The sequence below is a fragment of the Leopardus geoffroyi genome, chromosome B4 (genome assembly GCF_018350155.1).
Source record: "Leopardus geoffroyi isolate Oge1 chromosome B4, O.geoffroyi_Oge1_pat1.0, whole genome shotgun sequence".
NCBI classification, from domain to species: Eukaryota; Metazoa; Chordata; class Mammalia; order Carnivora; family Felidae; genus Leopardus; species Leopardus geoffroyi.
In genome coordinates, this window is record NC_059341.1 from 38,422,713 (window position 1) to 38,442,937 (window position 20,225).

The following is a 20,225-nucleotide window of genomic DNA, read 5'->3' on the forward strand; positions in this document are numbered from 1 at the left end:
GTTTTTTGCCTATAACCTTTTGTGCTTTTATACAGTGGCTGCTTTAGAGTTTGTATTATACATATTTAATTTATCACAGTCTATCTTCAGGTAATATTATAGCACCTCACATATATTATAAGAATCTTATAAGAGAACACTTCCATTCTTCCCCTTCTGGCCTTTGTGCTATTGCTATCATACATTTTATTTCTATGTATGTTATAAATATCACAAGAAATTGTTTTTTTTAAACAGTCAATGGTCTTTTTAAAAAATTTATTTACTTTATTTTAAAAATTTAAATGTTTATTTATTTTTGAGAGAGAGTGAGTGAAGGTGGGGGGAGGAGAGAGATAGAGACACAGACTCTGAAGCAGACTCCAGGCTCTGAGCTGTCAGCACAGAGCCTGATGCGGGGCTTGAACCCATGGACTATGAGATCATGACCTCAGCCAAATGTTGGACACTTAGCCAACTGAGCCACCTGGGAGCCCCTTCAGTCAGTGATCTTTTAAGGACATTTAAAGAAAAAGAACAAATTTCTTTTGTATTTACCCATTTTCAGAGCACTTCATTCTTGGCATGGATCCAAATTTCTATCTGATATCACTTTTCTGCCCAAAGAATATCCCTTTAACATTTCTTATAGTGTGGGCCTGAGGATGATGGAATCTTTCAGCTTTTGGAAGTCTCAAAAAGTCTTTATGTTGCCTTTATTTTTAAAGATATTTTCCCTGGGTATAGAATTCTAAGTTGATAATTTTTCTTTTTTCTTTTCGGTACTTTAAAGATGTTGCTGTTCTGTCTTCTAGGCTGTGTTGTACTTATAAGTATTTATAAGTTGGCTGTCATTATTTTTTTTTGTTCTGTGTATAACATCTCTTTCCCTCTCTCTGATAGCTATTTTCTATTTATCAGTAGTTTTAAGCAATTTGATTATTATTACCTTGGTGTAGTTTTTCTGCCTCATATTCACACTTTCTTCAGGGTTGGTTGAGGTTTTTGGATCTGAAAATTTATGGTTTTTATTATATGGAAAATTTCAGCCATCATTCCAATATTTCCTTAACTATTTTTCTGTTTCCCCTTTCTTTGGGTACTACAATCACATATGTACTAGGACATCTGAAGTTGTCCCACAGCTCACTGATGCTCTGTTTAACTTTTTAAAAACTATTATTCAAGTATAATTAACACACAGTGCTATATTAGTTTCACGTGTACTGTATAATGGTACAACGGTTTCATACATTTCTCAGTGTTCACCAAGATAAGTGTACTCTTTGCCCCCCTTACTTACCTCCTCCATCTCCACCCACCTCCCCTCTGATAGCCACCAGTTTGTTCTCCGTATGCAAGACTCTGGCTTTTGTTGTTGTTGTTCTTTTTTCCCCTTTGTTCATTTGTTTTGTTTCTTAACTTCCACATATGAGTGAGATCATACGGTACTTGTCTTTCTCTGACTCTCTTATTCCACTCAGGATTATACCCTCTAGCTCCATCCATGTTGTTGCAAATGACAAGATTTCATTCTATTTAACTTATTTTCAGTATTTTTTCTCTTTGTGTTTTATTTTGGATAGTTTTTATTGTCCTGTGTCAGGTTCACTAATATTTTCTTCTGTAATATCTAATCTGCTATTAATCTAATCCAGTGTATTTTTCATCACATATAATTTTTATGTCTAGAAGTTTAATTTGGGTCATTTTTCTATCTTTCATGTCTCTACTTATTAGGTTTAATTTTTCATCTCGTTTCTTGGACATATGAAATAGTTACAGTAACAATTTTAATGACACTGTCTACCAGTTCTGTCACCTATGTCCTTTCTGGGCTGGTTTCACGTGATCGGTTTTTCTCCTCATTATAGGTAGTGTTTTCTCACTTCTTTGGCAAGTCTTTTAATTTTTGACTGAATACCAGACAGTATGTAATCCAGACCTTGAGACATTGTTGGGTGCTGAGTATTTTTTGATATATCGTACTTCTAGGCTTTGTTCTGGAATATGGTTAAATTACTTAAACAGTTTAACCCTTTCAGGTCTTGCTTTTAAGTTTTGTTTGGGGGAATTAAAGCAGTCTTTAGTCTAGGGCTAATATCCACCACTAAGGGAAAAATAACCTCTTCTGCATATTCATGAATTATGAAGTTTTCCACTCTGGCTTGGGTGGACAAGAAGTATTCCTGCCCCTGTGTGAGAAACATAAATCAGTACCTCTGCCTTCTCAGTACTTTTTTCCCCTAGCATCAGGTAGTTTCCTCACATGCATGGTTTAACCCATCTCAGCTGAAGGCTTGAGGGGGATTCTGTCCAGATCACCAAGACCCCTCCTCCCTTAGTCTTCTACCCTCCAGTATTTTGCCTTGCAAACCTTCACTACCCTGCTGTCTTCAGAGTCCTGACTCTGTCTCTTTCACTAACACAGATTTCTAGCAGGTTTCCTACTACCTACTCTGTAGCTTGGATACTCATGCGAGGTCATCATAGGATTCACTTTTTTTGTTTGCCACCTCAGGGATACAGGTTTTCATTGCCTGATGTTCAATGTCTTAAAAACTGTTATTTCTTATGTTTTATCTGGCTTTTTAACTGATCATGGGCATTGCCTGGGAATGCTTTTAAAAATCCATATTCCTGGAATCTGTCATTGGCTAATTTCAGCCACCTTTGGAGGAGTGGTCAAATATATACTGGATGGTTGATATTGTTCTGTTTCTAGCTGGAATGCCAGTATTTTCAGTGCAAACTTGCATCAGAATCTCTGATTAAAGGAGTCAGTTATTTATGCTAAGGATCTGGGTGGAAATACATTTATTTGAAGTAAATGGGTTTTCTAGAACTAGATGGAAATTGTCTGGGGGGGGGGGTCCATGGAAACCAGATGAGGATCTAGATGGTGTGTCTGTGGTCTTGACAAACAACTTGTGATTTTCTTTCTGACGTGTGTCTGTAGCGCACTTTTCTTCAGCCATCAGCTTAATGGCCAGATGATGGGGCCTGAGGCTCTGTGAGGGTCAACTCTGGGGTTTAGACCAGCTATGCTGTGTGGGCTGAATCTGTCAGTCAGCTTCCCTGAGCCACAGTATCATTAGCTGCAATTCTGGCCTTGAACTACTTGGTGTGAAGAGATTGTTGGGAAAATGTCTAACAAATACGCTTGAATCTGTACTTGAATGCACTTATAGTCTGTACAGATGGAATTACGGGTGCTTAGTAAATTCATTCTGTATTTGCAAGATATATTCTTCTAGAAATCTCAGGAGACCCTTCTTGACAAAGACATTTGGAGTACCATTGAACCTTCCAAGGAGTGTTGAGTATTATTAAGATCCTGATAATTATTTTTCTCAGTTTTGTCTTTCTTCCTGCCATCTCTCCACCCTTTCAAGGGGAATGAAAGGTCTCTGATTACACGGTGGGAAGAAGCCTCCTTCACTCCACTTTCATAATATATTTATGAAGGGCAACATTGACCCAATTGAAGTGTATAAGGATACTGTAACCAACCCATCTTTATTGAGCCCCAGCTCTGTGCCAGGTATTAAAGGAGAAAAAATAACACATCAGATATGGTCACTGGCCTGGGGGAATTTACTTCTTGGTTGTAGAAGCAACACCTACAATTATGAGACCATTTTTCAACAAAATAAGACAAAATGTAACCAGTAGCTTCATCAACAGATGCCATATGAGTTCAGAATAGGAGTAGAAGAGACCAGGTGTCAGGGACTGGACAAAATGACTGATTTTCCACGACGGCCTTGTTCCTAAAGATAGCAATTGCATAATACTCAGAAAGCTCCAAGGAAGAGGGGTAGAACAGAGCCTAGTGAGTGGACAGTATGGGGGGGAGGACAAGAGTCAGGCAGGCAGAAGAACAGAATGCTAAGGGTAGCCAAAGCCACTGTGTCTAGTGCCAGAGCAGAGCCCAGAGAACATCCAAAAATAGCACAAGGGCATAGATTCAGATTGCCACAGATGGAAGTGTCACATACTCTTTCACTGCACATTAGAATTTCCTCTGAATATTTATACACCCAGCATCTTTCAATCATCATAGTAGGTTTGTGAAGGAAGCAGGACACATAACTGTTGTCATTTGACAGAAAAGGAAACTGAGAGTAGGGAAGATTAAGTTGTTTTTGCATAGTGACCCAAATAGGGCAAGAAAGAACTAAGACCAGAATCCACAGATGCACTATCTGTACAACTTCTGCATGATACTCTTTGCCTCTATAGATGACTCAGCCTAGAGTGTGGACCCACAAACCATCTCATGTCCAACAGGGACAATTTGACCCAAATATGAGACTAAAGCTTAGTCCAACTCTGGGAGAGGTTAGGGTGTGAGGACATTGGCTGTGTCTTTCTGCACATTTGCCTGTACAGGAAAGTGGAGAGAGAAGCCAAGCGCTTGGCGACCTCTTTCAAGTCAAAGGAGAGAAAAAGGCTCCTGTTGCCTTGGGGAGGGAAAAGGGAGGAAGTGGAGGGGAAGTCTGCTTTTTAAGCCCATTAAGGAGGAAGAGCCAGGAGCCAAGCATCCAATTAACCTGACATCTCTTGCAGCCAAAATATCTGAGGATATAAGAAGAGAATTTAATATGTGGAGGCTTGGGAGAAAAGTGACTAATAGCTGGAAAACAGCCCCAGTTTATTTAAAAAATAGGTCAGGCCCAACAAATCCAATAGATTCCTTCCCAGCAGTTACTGATCCAGGCGACAGAGGGAGTGCCATGTGGGTGCAATGCCATTTTGATTTGAAGCAAGCACTGCTATTGTACCACAGACAGCCAGGGGCTGATGGGAAGCACGCAGACAGTGTGCACAGCTGCCGAGGACTGCCCTTTGAGTTGAGCCACATCATGACCCTGGCAATGCCAGCAAGGTAGGGACTGGTCCAAGGTCACCTAGACTGAAGGTGAGAGAGCTCACACCCAATCCCAGCTCTTTTGCTGTGGGAGCTAAGGCAGCCTTTCTTCCAGGTGTCCTTGGCCTGGCTCTGACATTGGGGGATCACAGTGGCACAAAGAGTATGCCAGGCTGGCCTCTGGGGGCTGCATTAGGGGTCAGAGAGTAATGGAGAAGGCAAGTAACTGTCCTCAGCTCTGTCTGGACCAGGATTTCATAGGCATCACTGGGGGAACTTGTTAAATGTGCAGCTTGTTGTGTTTTGTCCCCACAGGCTCTGAGGTCAGACCCAACAAATCCAATAGATTCCTTCCCAGCAGTTACTGATCCAGGAGACAGAGGGAGCAAAGCCATTTTGATGGCATGGGTCTGGGGTCGGGCCTGAGACCCATCCCAAGGTGGTTGATACATATTTTAACAGAGAAACACTGTCCTAAATCAGAGTCACCCAGATGGTTTCCTCAGAACATTAATTTCCAGAGATGTTTATAGATGTCTCAGGAAAAAAAAAAAAGATGTCACAAATAAATTTAGGAAAAAAAGACACCCTAACTCCCTCTTGGAGATTCACAATTCATTTTGGCAAATTAACGATTTAAAAGTACTGCAATTAAGAAATCTCTTTCAATTTTTCATATGTACATATATTGAATCATTATGGTGTACCTTAAACTTACACATTATATGTCAATTATATCTCAGTAAAGCTGGAGAACAAAAAGAAAAAAAAAATCTCTTTAGCTTGTTTGTCCAAACTTATTTGACCATGGAATCCCTTTTCTAGGAGTATCTATTCTGTGGAATACAATGTGGGAAAATGCAACTCTAGACCAGTGGAGCTCAAACTCTGTGATACATGAGAATCACATGGAGGCTTGTTGGAACAGATTGCTAAACCCTACCACAGAGATTATGATTCAGTGGCTTCTGGTAAGGGCTGAGAATTTGCATTTCTTACAAGTTCCCAGGAGATGCTGTTGCTAGTGGTCTGGGGATTAGACATTGAGAACCACTGCCCTAGACCCCTCTGTAAGTCCTGGCTCACCCAAGCATCCTGCCAGGCCTCCTGGCAACGCTCCTCAGTACAAGGCATCCCCCCAGTGAGAGAATGGGGACTGAGAATAGTGGGTGACAGGACCCGAGGGAAGGTGAATCCAGAGAGAACAGTCTCAGAGGGAACTTGAGTCTAAAGGAATAAAACATGTGAAGATGGGCTCTACCAAGTTATAGTCAGGGACACTGTAAAACAGGAAGGTCCCAGTGGGTGACAGCAGCTGATACTCTGTGACGTGCATCAGTGCCTGACCTTGCCCCAGGGGGGTCTAGAGAAAGTATATGCCTTTAAAGAGAAAACTCTAGTGAGGGACATGAAGGTGACTGTTGACAAATATACAGACCAAGGCACACTGGAGGGCCAGGTACAAGAAGACAACACTGTCTTGTGGGACCTGCAGCATCTAGATGTTTCTTCCCATCTCCCAGACTCACAAGTTTATGATTCCTAGGACGAGAAACCATGATCTGGGGCTATGTACTCTAGCATAGCACTTCCTTCTGGGGAGGCTCACTTTGACATTGCTTCCCTGGGAACCATCTTCAGCCCAGATGATAGGGAACATGGGTAGATATGAGGGTGGAACCAGGATTGTTTTTGGCCAAAGGCAGACACGAGAGCTATACATTTTTGGTGTGATCTTTGGTATGAATAGGAGAGGTCCACATGCCCACCAGAGCCCTTTCCGGCCTTGCTGCTGCCGGACTTTCTACCATTAGAATGTTCTCCTTTCAGTTAAAGCTCTGGTCCCTATCTAACTGCAGACACAGTGCTAGAAGAGCTCACTCTAGGCGATTACCTCACAGTCTTGTGAGTAAACATCGGGATGGAGAAAGAGTGTGAGGGTCTGAGGGTGACCCTGGGACAGGGGCCAGATGTGAGCATGGGCTAAAAGAAGCTGGGAGGGAGACAAAGGCATCTGGGAAGAAGGATGTAGTGAGACCTGGCCAGGGAGTCACCCCACCTCCCACACCATCTTCTACCCACCCTGCAGTGACCCACCCTTTGCAGTCTGTCCACCACTCCCCCCCCATCCCGCCCCCATGGGACTTCAGGCCAGGCAGGCTGCTGCTAAGGACAGACGACTCAGGTTAGAAAAAGCTCTCTTGACATTTGGAAACAGAGCAGGATTTGGCTCCTCCAGTGGAGCCTCTTGTTCTCAGGAAAATCGTTTTTACAGCTTGGGCTGGTGCCAGTAAGAGCCATTTATAGCCCAATGGGCTTGGGTTAGCTTCAGCTGCCTGGTGCAGAAAGTGCTGGTTTCTCTCTGCCCCCTGCTGCCTAGCTTCCCCCTCCATATTCCTTCACCTCCATTCTCCTTCCTTAAGACCTCTTTCTCTTACCCCCTCCTTACCCTTTTCCTATTTTCTTGGAGATTCCAGTTCTGGGTTTACCTGTGTGACCCTAGACATATTCCTTTGCTTATGTGGACTTCAGCTTCTCCTTCTCTAAAATAGAACTTACTTACTATTGGCTGCCTTTTGAATTCAGTTACCTTGGAGAGGTACCTACCTGTGCCTACCTTCACGGAACATTTTCTTCTTTTTAGTCATTGCCTTGTTGACCTTCTTTCTCTCCCCAGAGCTGGGCGTGCTGTTTGGGCCAGCTTTGCCACCCATTTGTGAGGACAGGGCTCCTAGCAGTAGCTCAGTTAAGCTTGGTGTGACTGAACTGAGCTAACCACAGCATCGGTGTCAAAAGCATCAACTCTGGTGTCCAACAGATAATGGTTCATATCTTGGCTCTGTTACACCCTATCCCTGGGCTCAGGCAATTGACTGAATTTTTTGAGTATCAGTTTCTTTGTAAATTTCAGTTATTCATTCAGTTATTATGAGGATTTTAAGATGTGGTATTTGTAAAGTGCTTAGCACACTGCCTGGTTCACACTGAGCCCTCAATCTATGTTAAGGATCATCATCATTATCATCACCTATCACTCACCCTTACTTTCAGATGGAAGTCGAGTTAGGCTAAGAAAAATAAAGGAAAAATAAAATCTCTCACTGAATCCCTACCCCTGCCTGTGGAAATCTTAGCCACCCTTTGAGGACCAGTTCAAATGCCACTTCTTCAGGAAACTATCCTTCTTTTTTAAAAAAATTTTTTTTAAATGTTTGTTTATTTTTGAGAGAGAGAGAGCGCACAAGCGGGGCAGGGACAGAGCAAGAGGGGGACAGAAGTTCCAATGCAGGCTCCGCGTGCTGACAGCAGACAGCCTGATGCGGGGCTTGAACCCACAAACAGGGATATCATGACCTGAGCTGAAGTCAGACGCTTAAGTGACTGAGCCACCCAGGTGCACCAACTATCCTCCTTTTGATATACAGCTTTGGTGTTTCCTCCAGCTTTGGTGCTTCCACAACACTTTATCTTTTTTTTGTTTTTAAGTTTATTTATTTTAAGAGAGAGAGAGAGAGAGAGAGAGAGAGAGAGAGAGAGAGAAAGCACAAGTCAGGGAGGGGCAGAGAGAGAGGGAGAGAGAGAATCCCAAGCAGGTTCTGCATTGTCAGTACAGAGCCCGATGTGGGGCTCAAACTCATGAACCATGAGATCATGACATGAGCCAAAGTGGGACATTTATCTGAGCCACCCAGGCACCCCAACCCTACATCTTATCTCAGCATTTAGTGGGGCCTGGACCCATTCATCCCAGTGGAATGGGGTGGACTAGGAAGATCATACTGGGGAGAAAAACTGCTGAAAATGCCCCGGGAAAGACCAGGCCTGGAGGCAGATCACAGTGTCTGAAGAGTCCCAATCAGCAGTTAGTACTAAGAGTACAAGGCAAAGTCACAAATCCTGATGGTGACAGGTGACTCTCAGCAGATTGGGGGAGCAGTTGGCATTAGGAAGCCTTCTGCAAAAGCAGTGCCCTGAGCCTAAGGCCCTTGGGAGGAGGTGGGAGAGCAAGGCAGGGCTTGCTGTATGCATTGCAGCACCAAGCATCCCACTGCATCAAGGATAGAGACAGTGGTGCAGGAATGGTTACCAGCACCAGACATCAGGTCGGAGAAGGCAGGGCTGAAGCCTAAGCCTCACACTGCAGGGCTAGAGGGGTTAAGATGTCTAGTGGGAAGGAACTTGGGCACAGGGAGAAAATTGGAGCTGTGACAGTCACAGCTGCAGAGAGACTGATATGCTGAGGCTGGGAATCAGTCTGGCCACTGTCTCCTACTGTGATTCCCAACCCTAGTTTGCCCTGTCAGCCAGTATATACAAGATGATTTGAAGTTCGAAGGCTGCCTTCACCCAGAGCCTCTGGTTGGCCTATGGAGGAGTCAGGGCTTCTGACTTCCCAAATGAGCTCACCATGGTCCCCCAAGGCCCACCCCCTACATTGCTCAATTCTTTCCAGGACACTGGAAGGTAGGCAGATGTGCCAAAGGCTGGGTTTTCTGAGCCCTTCCAAAGGACCTTTCTTTGTGGTGTAACCAACTTTAATAGCTTCCACAAACACACCTGGCTTCCTATGCTGGCTCCTATATGCCCATATGGGGACCTAGAGGGTTTGTATGCATCTCTGTTCTTTCACAAGACCTGCACAGTGCCTTGTTACAGCAGATGTGTGGTCAGTATTTATGGGATGTAAAACAACACCCCCATGTAGCTGAATGCCTAAAGACCATGGGCCACTGCTGTTTCCCACTCTTGGGACAGGGCACACCTATCAGATAATGGGATAGTGCAAGTCCCATATGTGAGAGGCTGAGCTAGGCTGACAGCCTTTGGGACTAGGGACTGGTCCGTGGTGACCTCTTTGTCTTCATTGTTTGACCTGTGGTTATCGAGGTGAATGGCCCCCCAAATCCATTCACCACCTTGCTTCATGAATGCAATGCATGGTGCATGGTAGACACTTTTTGTAGGTTGGCAGATGAGAAAAAGGTTTCAGGAATCTTGTAGAAAAGGAAACCTTGGAATCAGAGCTAAGGAGTGCAGAAGGATCTTATCCTGATCATGTATGCTGCCTGTACCAGCTAGGATTTTTTCTCTTCTTAATACCTTTACCTAGAGTAAAGATTGGGGTCAGCTTCATGCATGGAGCTTTTTTCAGCTTTAGACGTGACTGCACAGCTTCCTAGGCATGGTGTCCTTCTGGGTAAGTGAGGCTAGATAGAGGTTATCTTTGCTTTGGTACCATTGACTGGTCACTGGAGTGTAATGCTTGGATCGCACATCCTCAGATGAGGGCCAGTCACAGAAGTAACTCCTCCCTAAGCCTCTCTCCCTAGGTCCCCTGGTGCCTCCAAGGTCCTCAGAGAAGGAGGCTTCCAGCTTCTCTCCCTGGCCTGACCTCATTCCCCTCTACCACCTTCCCTGGGGGACTTTCTCAAGTGAACCCTTTAGCCTTTCTCTGAGCAGAAGGTTTCCACCCAGAGTGTCAGCCTCAGCTTCTTTCCAGAGGTCTGGGATATTTTTTTTTTTTTACCAGTATTATTACGTTTTGCTGTTTTCAAAATAGTACGTGTCAATGGCATGCATTTTTGAAAGTATAAACAAGCACAAGAAAGGAAAGAATTAACTGTTTGTAATCCAGCACCCTGTCATAATTGCCGCCAATTCTGGTGCCTTCCTTGAATCTCCCCTCTTAACACACAGGCATGAATAAGTTTTAATTTTAAAAATGTGATCACACTATCTATTCTTCTCCCACTTGTTCTCCTCAGCCCACGGTTTATCGTGATCACATTTCTCTTATTAACCACTCTTCCACAATATTATAAGCAGCTGTATAGCATTCTGTTGTGTGGATGTACCACAGTTTACGTAAGCAGTTTTGTTTTGTGGAACCTCTAGATTGACTCCTATTTTTGTGTTGTCTGCCATGATTCTTTCCTTAGGATGAATTCCAAAAAAAGTAATTACTGGGTTTAAGGATTTGTGCTTTTAAAGACTTTTAATGCATTTTTATCAAACTGCCTTCCAAAAAAAAAATCCTCTCTAGAACCGTATGAAAGTACCTATTTTTTCTGCAGCCCTTAAAAATGCAGTGTTTTAATAGTTTCTGGAGGAGTCAAGCTTATTTGGTAATTAAAAGTTTTAACTTTTTGTTTTAATTTGAAGCTGCCTGATTTCTAGAGAGATTGAGGCAGAGAGAGGGAGACAGAATCCCAAGCAGGCTCTGTGCCATCAGCACAGAGTCCAATGCAGGGCTTGAACTCACGAATGTGGGATCATGACCTGAGCTGAAGTCAAAAGTTAGATGCTTAGTCGACGGATACACCCAGGTGCCCCTTCTTTTCTTTTTAAAAATTTTATTTGAGAGAGAGAGAGAGAGAGAGAATCCCAAGCAGACTTCAAACTCAGTGAAGAGTCTGATGTGGGGCTCGATTCTACAACCCTGGGATCATGACCTGAGCTGAAATCAGCCATTGGACACCCAACTGACTGAGCCACCCAAGCACCCCTTGTGTTTATTTTCATGTGAATTGACTGGAAGATCCTTTGTCCAATGCTAAATGGAAGATGTTTGCCTTTCTCTTATAGGTTTATTAGAGCTCTCTGCATATTAAGGATATTCACTTTTGTCCATATATGTTAGACATGTACTTCTCAGCTTATCATTTGCCTTTCTATTTTACTTATGATATTTATTAACTGGAACTGCACTACTCTCTGCTTGCCTGACATCTTTTCTTAGATGACTCAATGATATTTCAAATTTCACAAATCCAAGTGGAAACTCATTATCCCCCCCATCCCACCTGCTCTTCCTGCTGACTTGCTTATTCCTGTTAATGTCGCCACCATTTTGCTAGTCACCCAGGCTTGAAATGTTGAAGCCATCTTGGGTTCCAACGTTTCTCTTTTCCCCATATCTCATCAGCTACCAACTCCTGTGGATTGTATTTCTGCAATTTCTCTGGCAGGCAGGCCCTCTAATACAACAGTGTTCAGGTTATCATTATTTCTTGACTGGACTTTGAAAATGGCCTCATAATATCATATGCCTCCCCAATCCCCAGATCCTTGATGTGACATTTCTCCTCCTTGCCCCGCCTGTACACTGCCACCACATTAATATTCCTAAAGTAGAGCTCAAACATAGAACTCTCTGGTTACACACCACCAACAGCTCCCCATTGTCTTGTATTTAATTACAACCTCTTAGTCTGGCCTTAATTTCCTTTCAATGGAATCTCCCACTATTTTGGCCAAGTTGCTCCTCAAACAAGCATGCTGCTTTCCCACCCCTTTACATTTTTGTTCGAGCTATCCCCTTCTCTCAGAATTCCCTCCCACCAGCTCCACCTACCAAAATCCATTCAGAAAGCACTCCACCTACCCCACTGCCTATCCCAAGTGCTTCTGATTTTTAAAATGGAAGTGAATTCTCTCCTTTGAAACCCCTACGACAATTTGCTCAAGCTTCCCTTGTAAAGCAAATCCTATTCTATCATCCAGTGGAGCCCTCAAAGGTCTTATATTCCTACCAGAAATCAGAGACCTTTGAAGGCACTCTTCTTATATGTCTGTTCTTCCACAGGACGTGCACAGTGCCTTGCTGCAGTCAATGCTCAGTAGGTATTTATGGAATGAAAAGCAACATCCCCAGGTAGCAGAATGCCTAGGGATTATGGGCCACTGCTGTTTCCCACCCCACTCCCAGCCTCCTGGGACAGGGTACACCTATCAGCTATGGGCAGAGTGCCAAGTCCTCTCTGCCAGAGGCTGAGCTAGGCTGACAGTCTTTGGGACCAAGGACTGGGCCACAGTCACCTCTTTGTCCTCGTGATCTGTAGTTATTGAGGTGAAAGGCCATCAGATCCACTCATTCCTTTGCTTCATGAATGCAACGCATGGTGTGTGGTAGACTGTAAATTGGCAGCTGGGAAAAGAAATCTCACAGACCTCATGGAAAAGGGAAACTTCAAATCAGAATTGAATGGCAGCTAAGGGGTGCCAGAGGCTCCTGGGACCCTGACCATGCATGCTGCCTGGACCAGCTAGGACTTTTTCTCTCTTTAATATATTTAAATAGAGTCAAGATTGGGGTCAGCTTCATGCACAGAGCCTTCTTTAGCTTTAGAGGTGACTCTGCAGCCAGCACGGGAGTATGCAATTGACACAGTCTATTTTTAGCCTCCCAGAGACCGTGACCAACATCCCAAGCTGAGGGTGGGCACACCTGCTGCATTCTAATGAAGCAGCCCCGATTGCCTCTGCCAGCCAGCCGGGATCTCGCCGACCTCAAATCTGATGTTGCTAAACTGGGAAGTCTGCTTATTTCCCAAAGGCTGTAGCCTAGATACACCAGGAAAATGGGACCATTACACTCCCCTGAGCTCACTGCCTTCCAGCCCAGGGCACAGGGCAGTCTTGGGGCTGTATGAACAGCATAATGAAGAGATGGAATCCCTTGGGTTTCTTGATCTTGCTCTGTCCTAGGGTCTCCCTATTTCCCTTGATGGGAAGAAGATTAGTAAGTCTGAGCTGATTCAGCTCACAAATGAGAAAATTGAGGCACAAAGCAGGGAAGTGTTTATGTAATCTGAATAATAATTATAATTGTAACGATAATAATAATAACAACAACAATAGAGCTTACTATTGCAAGGCAGTGTTCTAATGCTTCATGTACATGAACTCACCCAAACTTCTTGACCACTCTCTCAGATGGGTTTTGTCATGATCTCTATTTTATGGAGGAGGAGACTGAAGCCCAGTGATGACAAATGACTTCTAAAGGTCATTTGTCAGCCACCAAACAGCAGGGCTGTGTTTCAAAGCCAGGCAGTGAGGCCCCAGGATTTACCGTGACACCTGCCTCTCAATATCTATTTTTAATTTTACTAGAGGCAGGATTGGGATCCAGGAGTCCCAGAAGACCAACTACTGGATAGTACTCCTTCTCTATTTTTAATTTTTATTTATTTTTAAATTAAATAAAGTTATTTTATTTTTGAGAGAGACGGCAGTGGGGGGGGGGCAGAGAGAGGGAGACACAGAATCCCAAGAAGCTAACAGCTGCTAACAGCATGGAGCCTGATATGGGGCTCGAACCCAAGACACTGTGAGGTCATGACCTGAGCCAAAATCAAGAGTCGGACGTTCAACCGACTGAGCCACCCAGGTACCCCACTATTTTTTAAACTTCTGTCCTGCTTTGAAACCTTTGCTGTGCTGCTCACACACTTGGATTCCTACACTCCAGGGAGAGAAGGTTCTTCTCCTGGAATGACTACCCTTCTGCAGTCAAGCTGAAATTTTGGGCCCCAAAGCTCCCTGAACTTCTTCTCTTTCTCCCCTTAGCCTATAGAGGAAGAGGGCCTGGCTGGTGATTGGCAGCCGCAGTGGGGTATAGAGCCAGGCTGCATGGTGGGGCTGGGAACCCAGAAAGAACAGTGATTGGTTGTGTGCAGGCAGGAGGTGTGCATCAGTGTGGGTATTCAAGCTCAGAGTAAACTTCTGCCAAAGTTCAGAATAAAGTTTACAGAAGCCAGGAGGAAAGACAAGAGGTGTGAGACCCCAGAACCTAAGATACCTGCCTCTGTTGGTGGGGAGGGAAGGCAAGTGCTGCCTGCTGGGGGAGAAGCCCAGAGACTCATCTAAGCATGCAGGTGGGACTCAGTTTAACAAACACCTATTATGTGCTAAGCCTTTTTATAAGCCCTTCACAAATACAACTATTTAATCCTCAGGATGACTCTAGGAGATGGGGATCATTTTATTCCCCTTTGAGAGATGGGGAAACCAAGCCACTGAGAGGTTAATAATTTTGCCTAAGATTGCATAGCTCAGAAGTGGCAGAGCTGGATTCAAGTTTCAGCAGACTGGCTCTGGAATCTACACTGCAGCCACCATGCTATGTGACGCTATACATCTTGCCCTTTAGTGAGTGTTCGCTATTCGCTTATTGTTGTCCTCATTTAGCACATATGAAAACTAAGATCTGGGTTGGCTCAGGTCGCCTGACTATTAAGAGATGGAATTAGGTTAAATGGACGTCTTTTTTGGCTCCTCAGTATCATGGCGCCTCTCCATAAATCATGGCCCTCAGTGGGCCTTCCAGAAGGGTCCATTCCTCCCTTAGGAGTGGCTGCTGTGGCAGACTGGAACCCCTGGGCTCAGGGAGGGGAGGGAAGCAGGGGTGACATCTCAGAGGGCAAGAGCTGGTCTCCACTGCTGACGCCAGACCCTTTATTTTCCCCCTCAGGTGAGCAGTGCCCCCCCGCAGCCCCCTCAGCCCGTCGCCCCACCCAAGCCTGTGCAATGTGTCCATCATGTCTCCACGCAACCCAGCTGCCCAGGACGAGGCAAGATGTCCAAGCTGCTGAACCCAGAGGAGATGACCTCGAGAGATTATTACTTCGACTCCTACGCTCACTTTGGGATCCACGAGGTAAACCGTGAGGAGCTGGTGGCAGAACAGGGCAGCTCAGCCCTGCTGTTTCTTCACTGTCCTCTGAGGCAGCCTAATGTGTTCATCTGTCTACTGTCTTAAAGTGGGGTTTCCTAGTGGCTCAAGGCCCCTGGCCCTCCTTCCCTCCTGTGAGCCTCTCTGGGAGAGGGTCAGAGCCAGGCCCAGAGCAGGTGAGTAGCTGAAAGCATGTGTCTGTGTGTTTCTCAGCCAGAGAGCAAGGGGTGCTTAGGGTTTCTTTGTTTTATGGTCCAGTGCCTGTGTCTCTTCTTGACCCTAAGCTCAGGTGATCCAGGTGGACCGATGTCCTTGTTCTAAGTCCTGGCTCTGCAGGAGATGCTCTGCAGCTCGAGTCCTAGAGGCTGAGAGGACCTCCCGGAGGCCATGACATCAGTCTTTAGGCAGGCATGAACATGAACCCTTGGGCCCTAGACCAATGAGCACCCCCAGGGGAAGAAATGCAGGAAGCTTCCTTGAAGACCTGGCCCAGGTCTGTCACCCTGATTGATTCTCAGGAAATTCTTGTGTCTAAATGCTTGCCTTATACCACAGCAGGGAAGATTTATGTTAGCTGTAGAACAGAGCAGAGCTTCCTAACCAGAAAATTCCTGGCTGGGGTTGGGCCCCTGCCCCCATCACCTCCAGCATTTTCCTAAGCCAGTCAGGTTGCAAAGTGCTTACTCATTCACTGGGTGTTTATTCAGTGCCAGGCATTGTTCTAAGCACATTATACGTATCATTTCATTTAGTCCTCCTAAGAACCCTATGAAGAAAATATTTCTATTATCCCCTTACAGTATGAAGAAATAGTGAAAAAGGAACGAAGCCCTGCTTGCTTTGTAAATGCATTTTCAAATAAGTCTCAAAGTTTCTGTTTCAATCAGATGCTTCTGTAAGCCCTCCCTATATCAAAATGTCATTGCCAGATGAGTGTTTAAAAATAATAGCCAGCACTTTTTTCCTTTTTTTTTTTTTTTTTTGAGTGCTTACAACACACTGGGTGTTGTTCTGAGATTTTACATTATTGGCTCATTTATTCCTCAGGTCAGCCCTATGAAGTTGGTATTATTATTTGCCCCCAAATTATTTGTAATTATTTGTTTTTTTAATAAGCAAAATCTTTATTATTTAGTATTTACCCCTTTTGTTTATGTTTTAACATCATATATTCCTTTAAAAAAAAAGCACTTTGTTCTATATGCCACCCAGCCATCTACTTACAGAAGTAATACAAGTTCATTATAATGAACTTGAGGAATACAAGAAGATTATTTGTCCCCAGTTTATACATGAGGATGTAAGACCTTAAGAATCCAGATCAACTTACATTCCTCACTTCCTTTGCTTACAAGGTCACAAGCTAATAAATGGGAGAGCTAGAAATGAAACCTTCACATTTGGGGCCCAGGGCCTTCATTCAGAACTTGCATGCCATATAGACTTTAAAACAGGTCTTTCGTTCTTCCTGGAAATTTTGATTTTTTTCCTGCTGGTTCCTTTGCAATTCCATGCGGAGATAGAGAGTGAAGGAAGTGTTCCTCAATGAATTCTAGACTCAGGGACCTGGCCCATTCACCCGAGAGAGACTCAGGGTTTGGTCTCCCAGGAACTGCTGTCCACATAAAAGTGTTAGGCCTGGCCCCTGCAGGGGAGGAAGACTGAGTCCTGTGTGTGTTCTGGGAGTCCTGGCCCAGAAAGGCCTGGGCCAGCTGAGCCTGCCATTCTTGGTGGCTAAGATGTCATCTTTGGGCAGATAAGTGAGCTGCTGTACCTTCCCTGATCCTGTTCCCCATGCTGGTGGGGGTTGGGGTGAGGTGGTGCACTGAGCACTGTCCTAGGCCTGTGAGAAGTTTTGGGAGGCAGAAAGGGGGCATCTTCAAGAGTTCACCCTGTCCCTAATTCATGTGACAAATTCTAACAGGCGTGTGGCTCTGGGTACCTATTTCAAGGCAGATTCCTAGGAAGAGATGCTAGTTCCCCAAAATGCCTCCCCTTGGGCTTGCCTGGAACCCCCCCCACCCCCCGCCATGAGAAACCAGCTAATTAAGACATGTACCTGGTGCCTGTCCTTCCCCATCTTCAGGAGCCATTCCTCCAATGGAGCCTCCTGTGACTGACTTCTGGGACACCTCCATCTGAATGGCTGCATTCTTGCTGGGCCATAACTTTGACTCCTAGGATGTGCTCTCCTGTGCTATGATTAATCTCTGTAATTCCTTCAGGAATTGCTTCCCCTGCCTCTAACCCAGGGCTTGATGCACTGTCCGATTTTGCTAATCTGATCACTCAGGTGATGTCTGGTTAGCACATCAATGGGCATACCAGAAAGTATGATCTCCAGCAGGAGAAGACACCAAGGGTCATCAAATAAATACTATACCAGCTTTCCTCAATTTCATGTATTGATAGAAAAACTTAGTACATGAAACATTGGTAGAAAATTAGTACATGAACATATATAAGCATTGTCCAGAATGAGCTAATAAACATGGAGTAAATGACCTTCAGGTCATATATAACATTTCTTTCCTTAGTAACCTGACCTGGAATAGTTTTAGCAACACTTTGCATCTGGAAGTACTTCTGATGCTTAGCTCAACTCACACTACTAGATTAAATCCCTCCTACTGCTGCCGTAGGCCATCTCTAGATCTGGCTTCTGGGGAAATGCAGAGGTCTTCAGTGTCAGGGTGGCTACCTAGGCTTCCTTCAACCTTGAGGCTTCCCTCCACCCTATTTGGTCTCCAAGATCATCTGGTATAAAAAAAAAGTAGGGGGGCATGTGGACGGACTCTTAACATTGTTCTTTGCAGAGACAGGGCCTGCTTGTTTCTCATTATCAAGCACCAGGGATCTCCGTTCTGTGCCAGACAGCTCGCGGTGATGCCTTTGCCTCCTCAGTCTGGACAAGACCCATACCTCACCATCCGGAGCCGAGCTGGCCGTTTGGCAGTCTTCTCCCATCATTAACAAGATGCTCACAGGGGCGGGCAGCAGCACCGCCAGCTTGCTGATTAATAGTGATCAGTGAGTGTTTAGGAAACATGGTGTGGGATGGATTGGGTTTGATTAGTCTGTGAATATGAACAAGAGGTGTCAAGTTTGGGAGAGGGCACTGCTTGGGGCTGGAGAGCACAGCAAGAGGTGATTCTGGATACTTCTACACTTCCATTCCATGGCCCCATCCAGCGATGACTCTGTACTCAGCCTCCAGAAGGAAGACTGTGACATTCTGTCACAGGGTGTCTCAGAGGAATGGAATCTTGAACAGGAGAGGAAGTGACAAATGTGTGCCTACTGAGGCTTCTGTTCAGAGGGGAGGGGGCCAGGACCATGACCTCCCAAATCTCAGCTCTGAATTCCCAGCATCTTTGACAGTTGGTCCTGGGCTTGGTTTCTCAGCAGCCAGAAGACTCCCTGCCAGTGGGGCTGTGTTCCCAGCCCCCAGCTCTGGATGCCCATCCCACTCCTGGCCAGCTCTCTTCTTTTGACAATCTTGCTGCAGGTTCTTTTGAAATAGATTCTTCAGGGCCTCATTTCCCAGCAATTAGTCAATGTGCTGTCATGTGTTTATTAGGCAGGGAAACTGGGAGACAAAGGCATCCACAGCTGGGGGCTGGGAATTGTTTTCAACAAAGAGTGACATGCTCTTGTCTGAAATGTCTGGAGACTTCTTTGGGCTATTCTCTCCTAGGGATGATTAAAGCAGGGGTGGAGAAAGGGGAGAGAGTTTCACTTTTGATGGGTCAATCAGGGGAAGCCTTGCTAAGTCACAACTCTTCTCCCAGGACTTGTACCTTTGGACCTAACTCCTGTGGTCTGGAGCCTTAGAGGGAAGAAGGGGTCCAAGAAGTGATGGAAGGCATTGAATCAAAGGTGGGATGCTGGGAACCTCTTCTTTAGCAACAACAGAATCTGCCGAAGTACTGGACCAATCTAATTCCAGCAGGGCAAGCACTTCCAGGACTTCCAGCTATGGCCATGATGACAAACCTCCAAAAACTTTGCCATTATTTTGCTTCCATTCCTCAACTACTGCTCACCCTCAACTGTTTCCTTGCAATGGATAAAAATGGTGACAGCTGTCACAAACAGCCAGAACTAACACTTTTGTAGCACTTACTACATTTATTTAATCATCACAACAACCCAATGAAGTAGGTACTGTTATCATTCCACCTTCAGCAGGGGAAATTGAGACAGGCTAAATGATGTTCTGGGTTAGGGAGCTCAAAAGCATGGGAGCTATGAATTGAAGAAATAGATGTGAATCAATTTCTAAGACTGATAAAAACAACAACGAACCAGCAACCCTCTGTATTGATTTTCCCAAGCAATAAAACCACATCTGGAACAGCTACTGCAATTGGAATCTCCAGCTGATGATGTTTATGATAATCTACAGTCACTCTCCAAAATCTGCCTCTGTCTTCTGCACAGGCAAACAGGTCACTTAATTGGGGATGTGGGTCTCCTGGAATTGGTGTCCTGAACTAATGGGTCTCATGGAATTAGTGTCAGTTCAGAGCCAGGGTCCAATGATCCTCCAAAATTTGTTTATTTTCCCTTCTCCAATGCAGTCACACTGTACTGTGGTAATGGCTGCAGATCCTCTTGAAGACTTGAAGAAAGATTAACAATATCCATTTTTGGCAATGTAACAAGGGTTGTCTTCATGGAACGTGGCCTTTCCTTCATTCAAGGGGTTCTGGTTCTGTTAACTGGCTCAAGTCTGGGAATCAATTGAGGGGCATGACTCTAGATTTTGGCAATTCAAAACAGACCTCTGTTCACTGGACCTATAATTTTTCTGCTTACACAGATCAAGTAAGAATTCAGTATGCTTCCTATTTATTTATTTTCTAGAGACACTATGATCTCTTTTCTAGAGACCTATGGCCAACACCACATATC

General features: G+C 44.8%; 1 protein-coding gene across 8 annotated transcripts in view; it reads left to right on the forward strand.

The window, feature by feature from the left end:
- PRMT8 (protein arginine methyltransferase 8) overlaps positions 1-20,225 on the forward strand; it is a 97,778-nt gene that overhangs the window by 26,021 nt on the left and 51,532 nt on the right. For 5 of the 8 annotated variants that reach the window (XM_045467153.1, XM_045467159.1, XM_045467155.1 and 2 more), the window contains one exon: positions 15,108-15,293. In XM_045467153.1, the coding sequence (XP_045323109.1) occupies positions 15,108-15,293 (186 nt within the window). Of the gene's footprint in view, positions 1-5,709; positions 5,824-14,608; positions 14,786-15,107; positions 15,294-20,225 lie in introns of those variants that run through there. The other 3 variants (XM_045467152.1, XM_045467154.1, XM_045467158.1) reach the window with 3 other exon arrangements.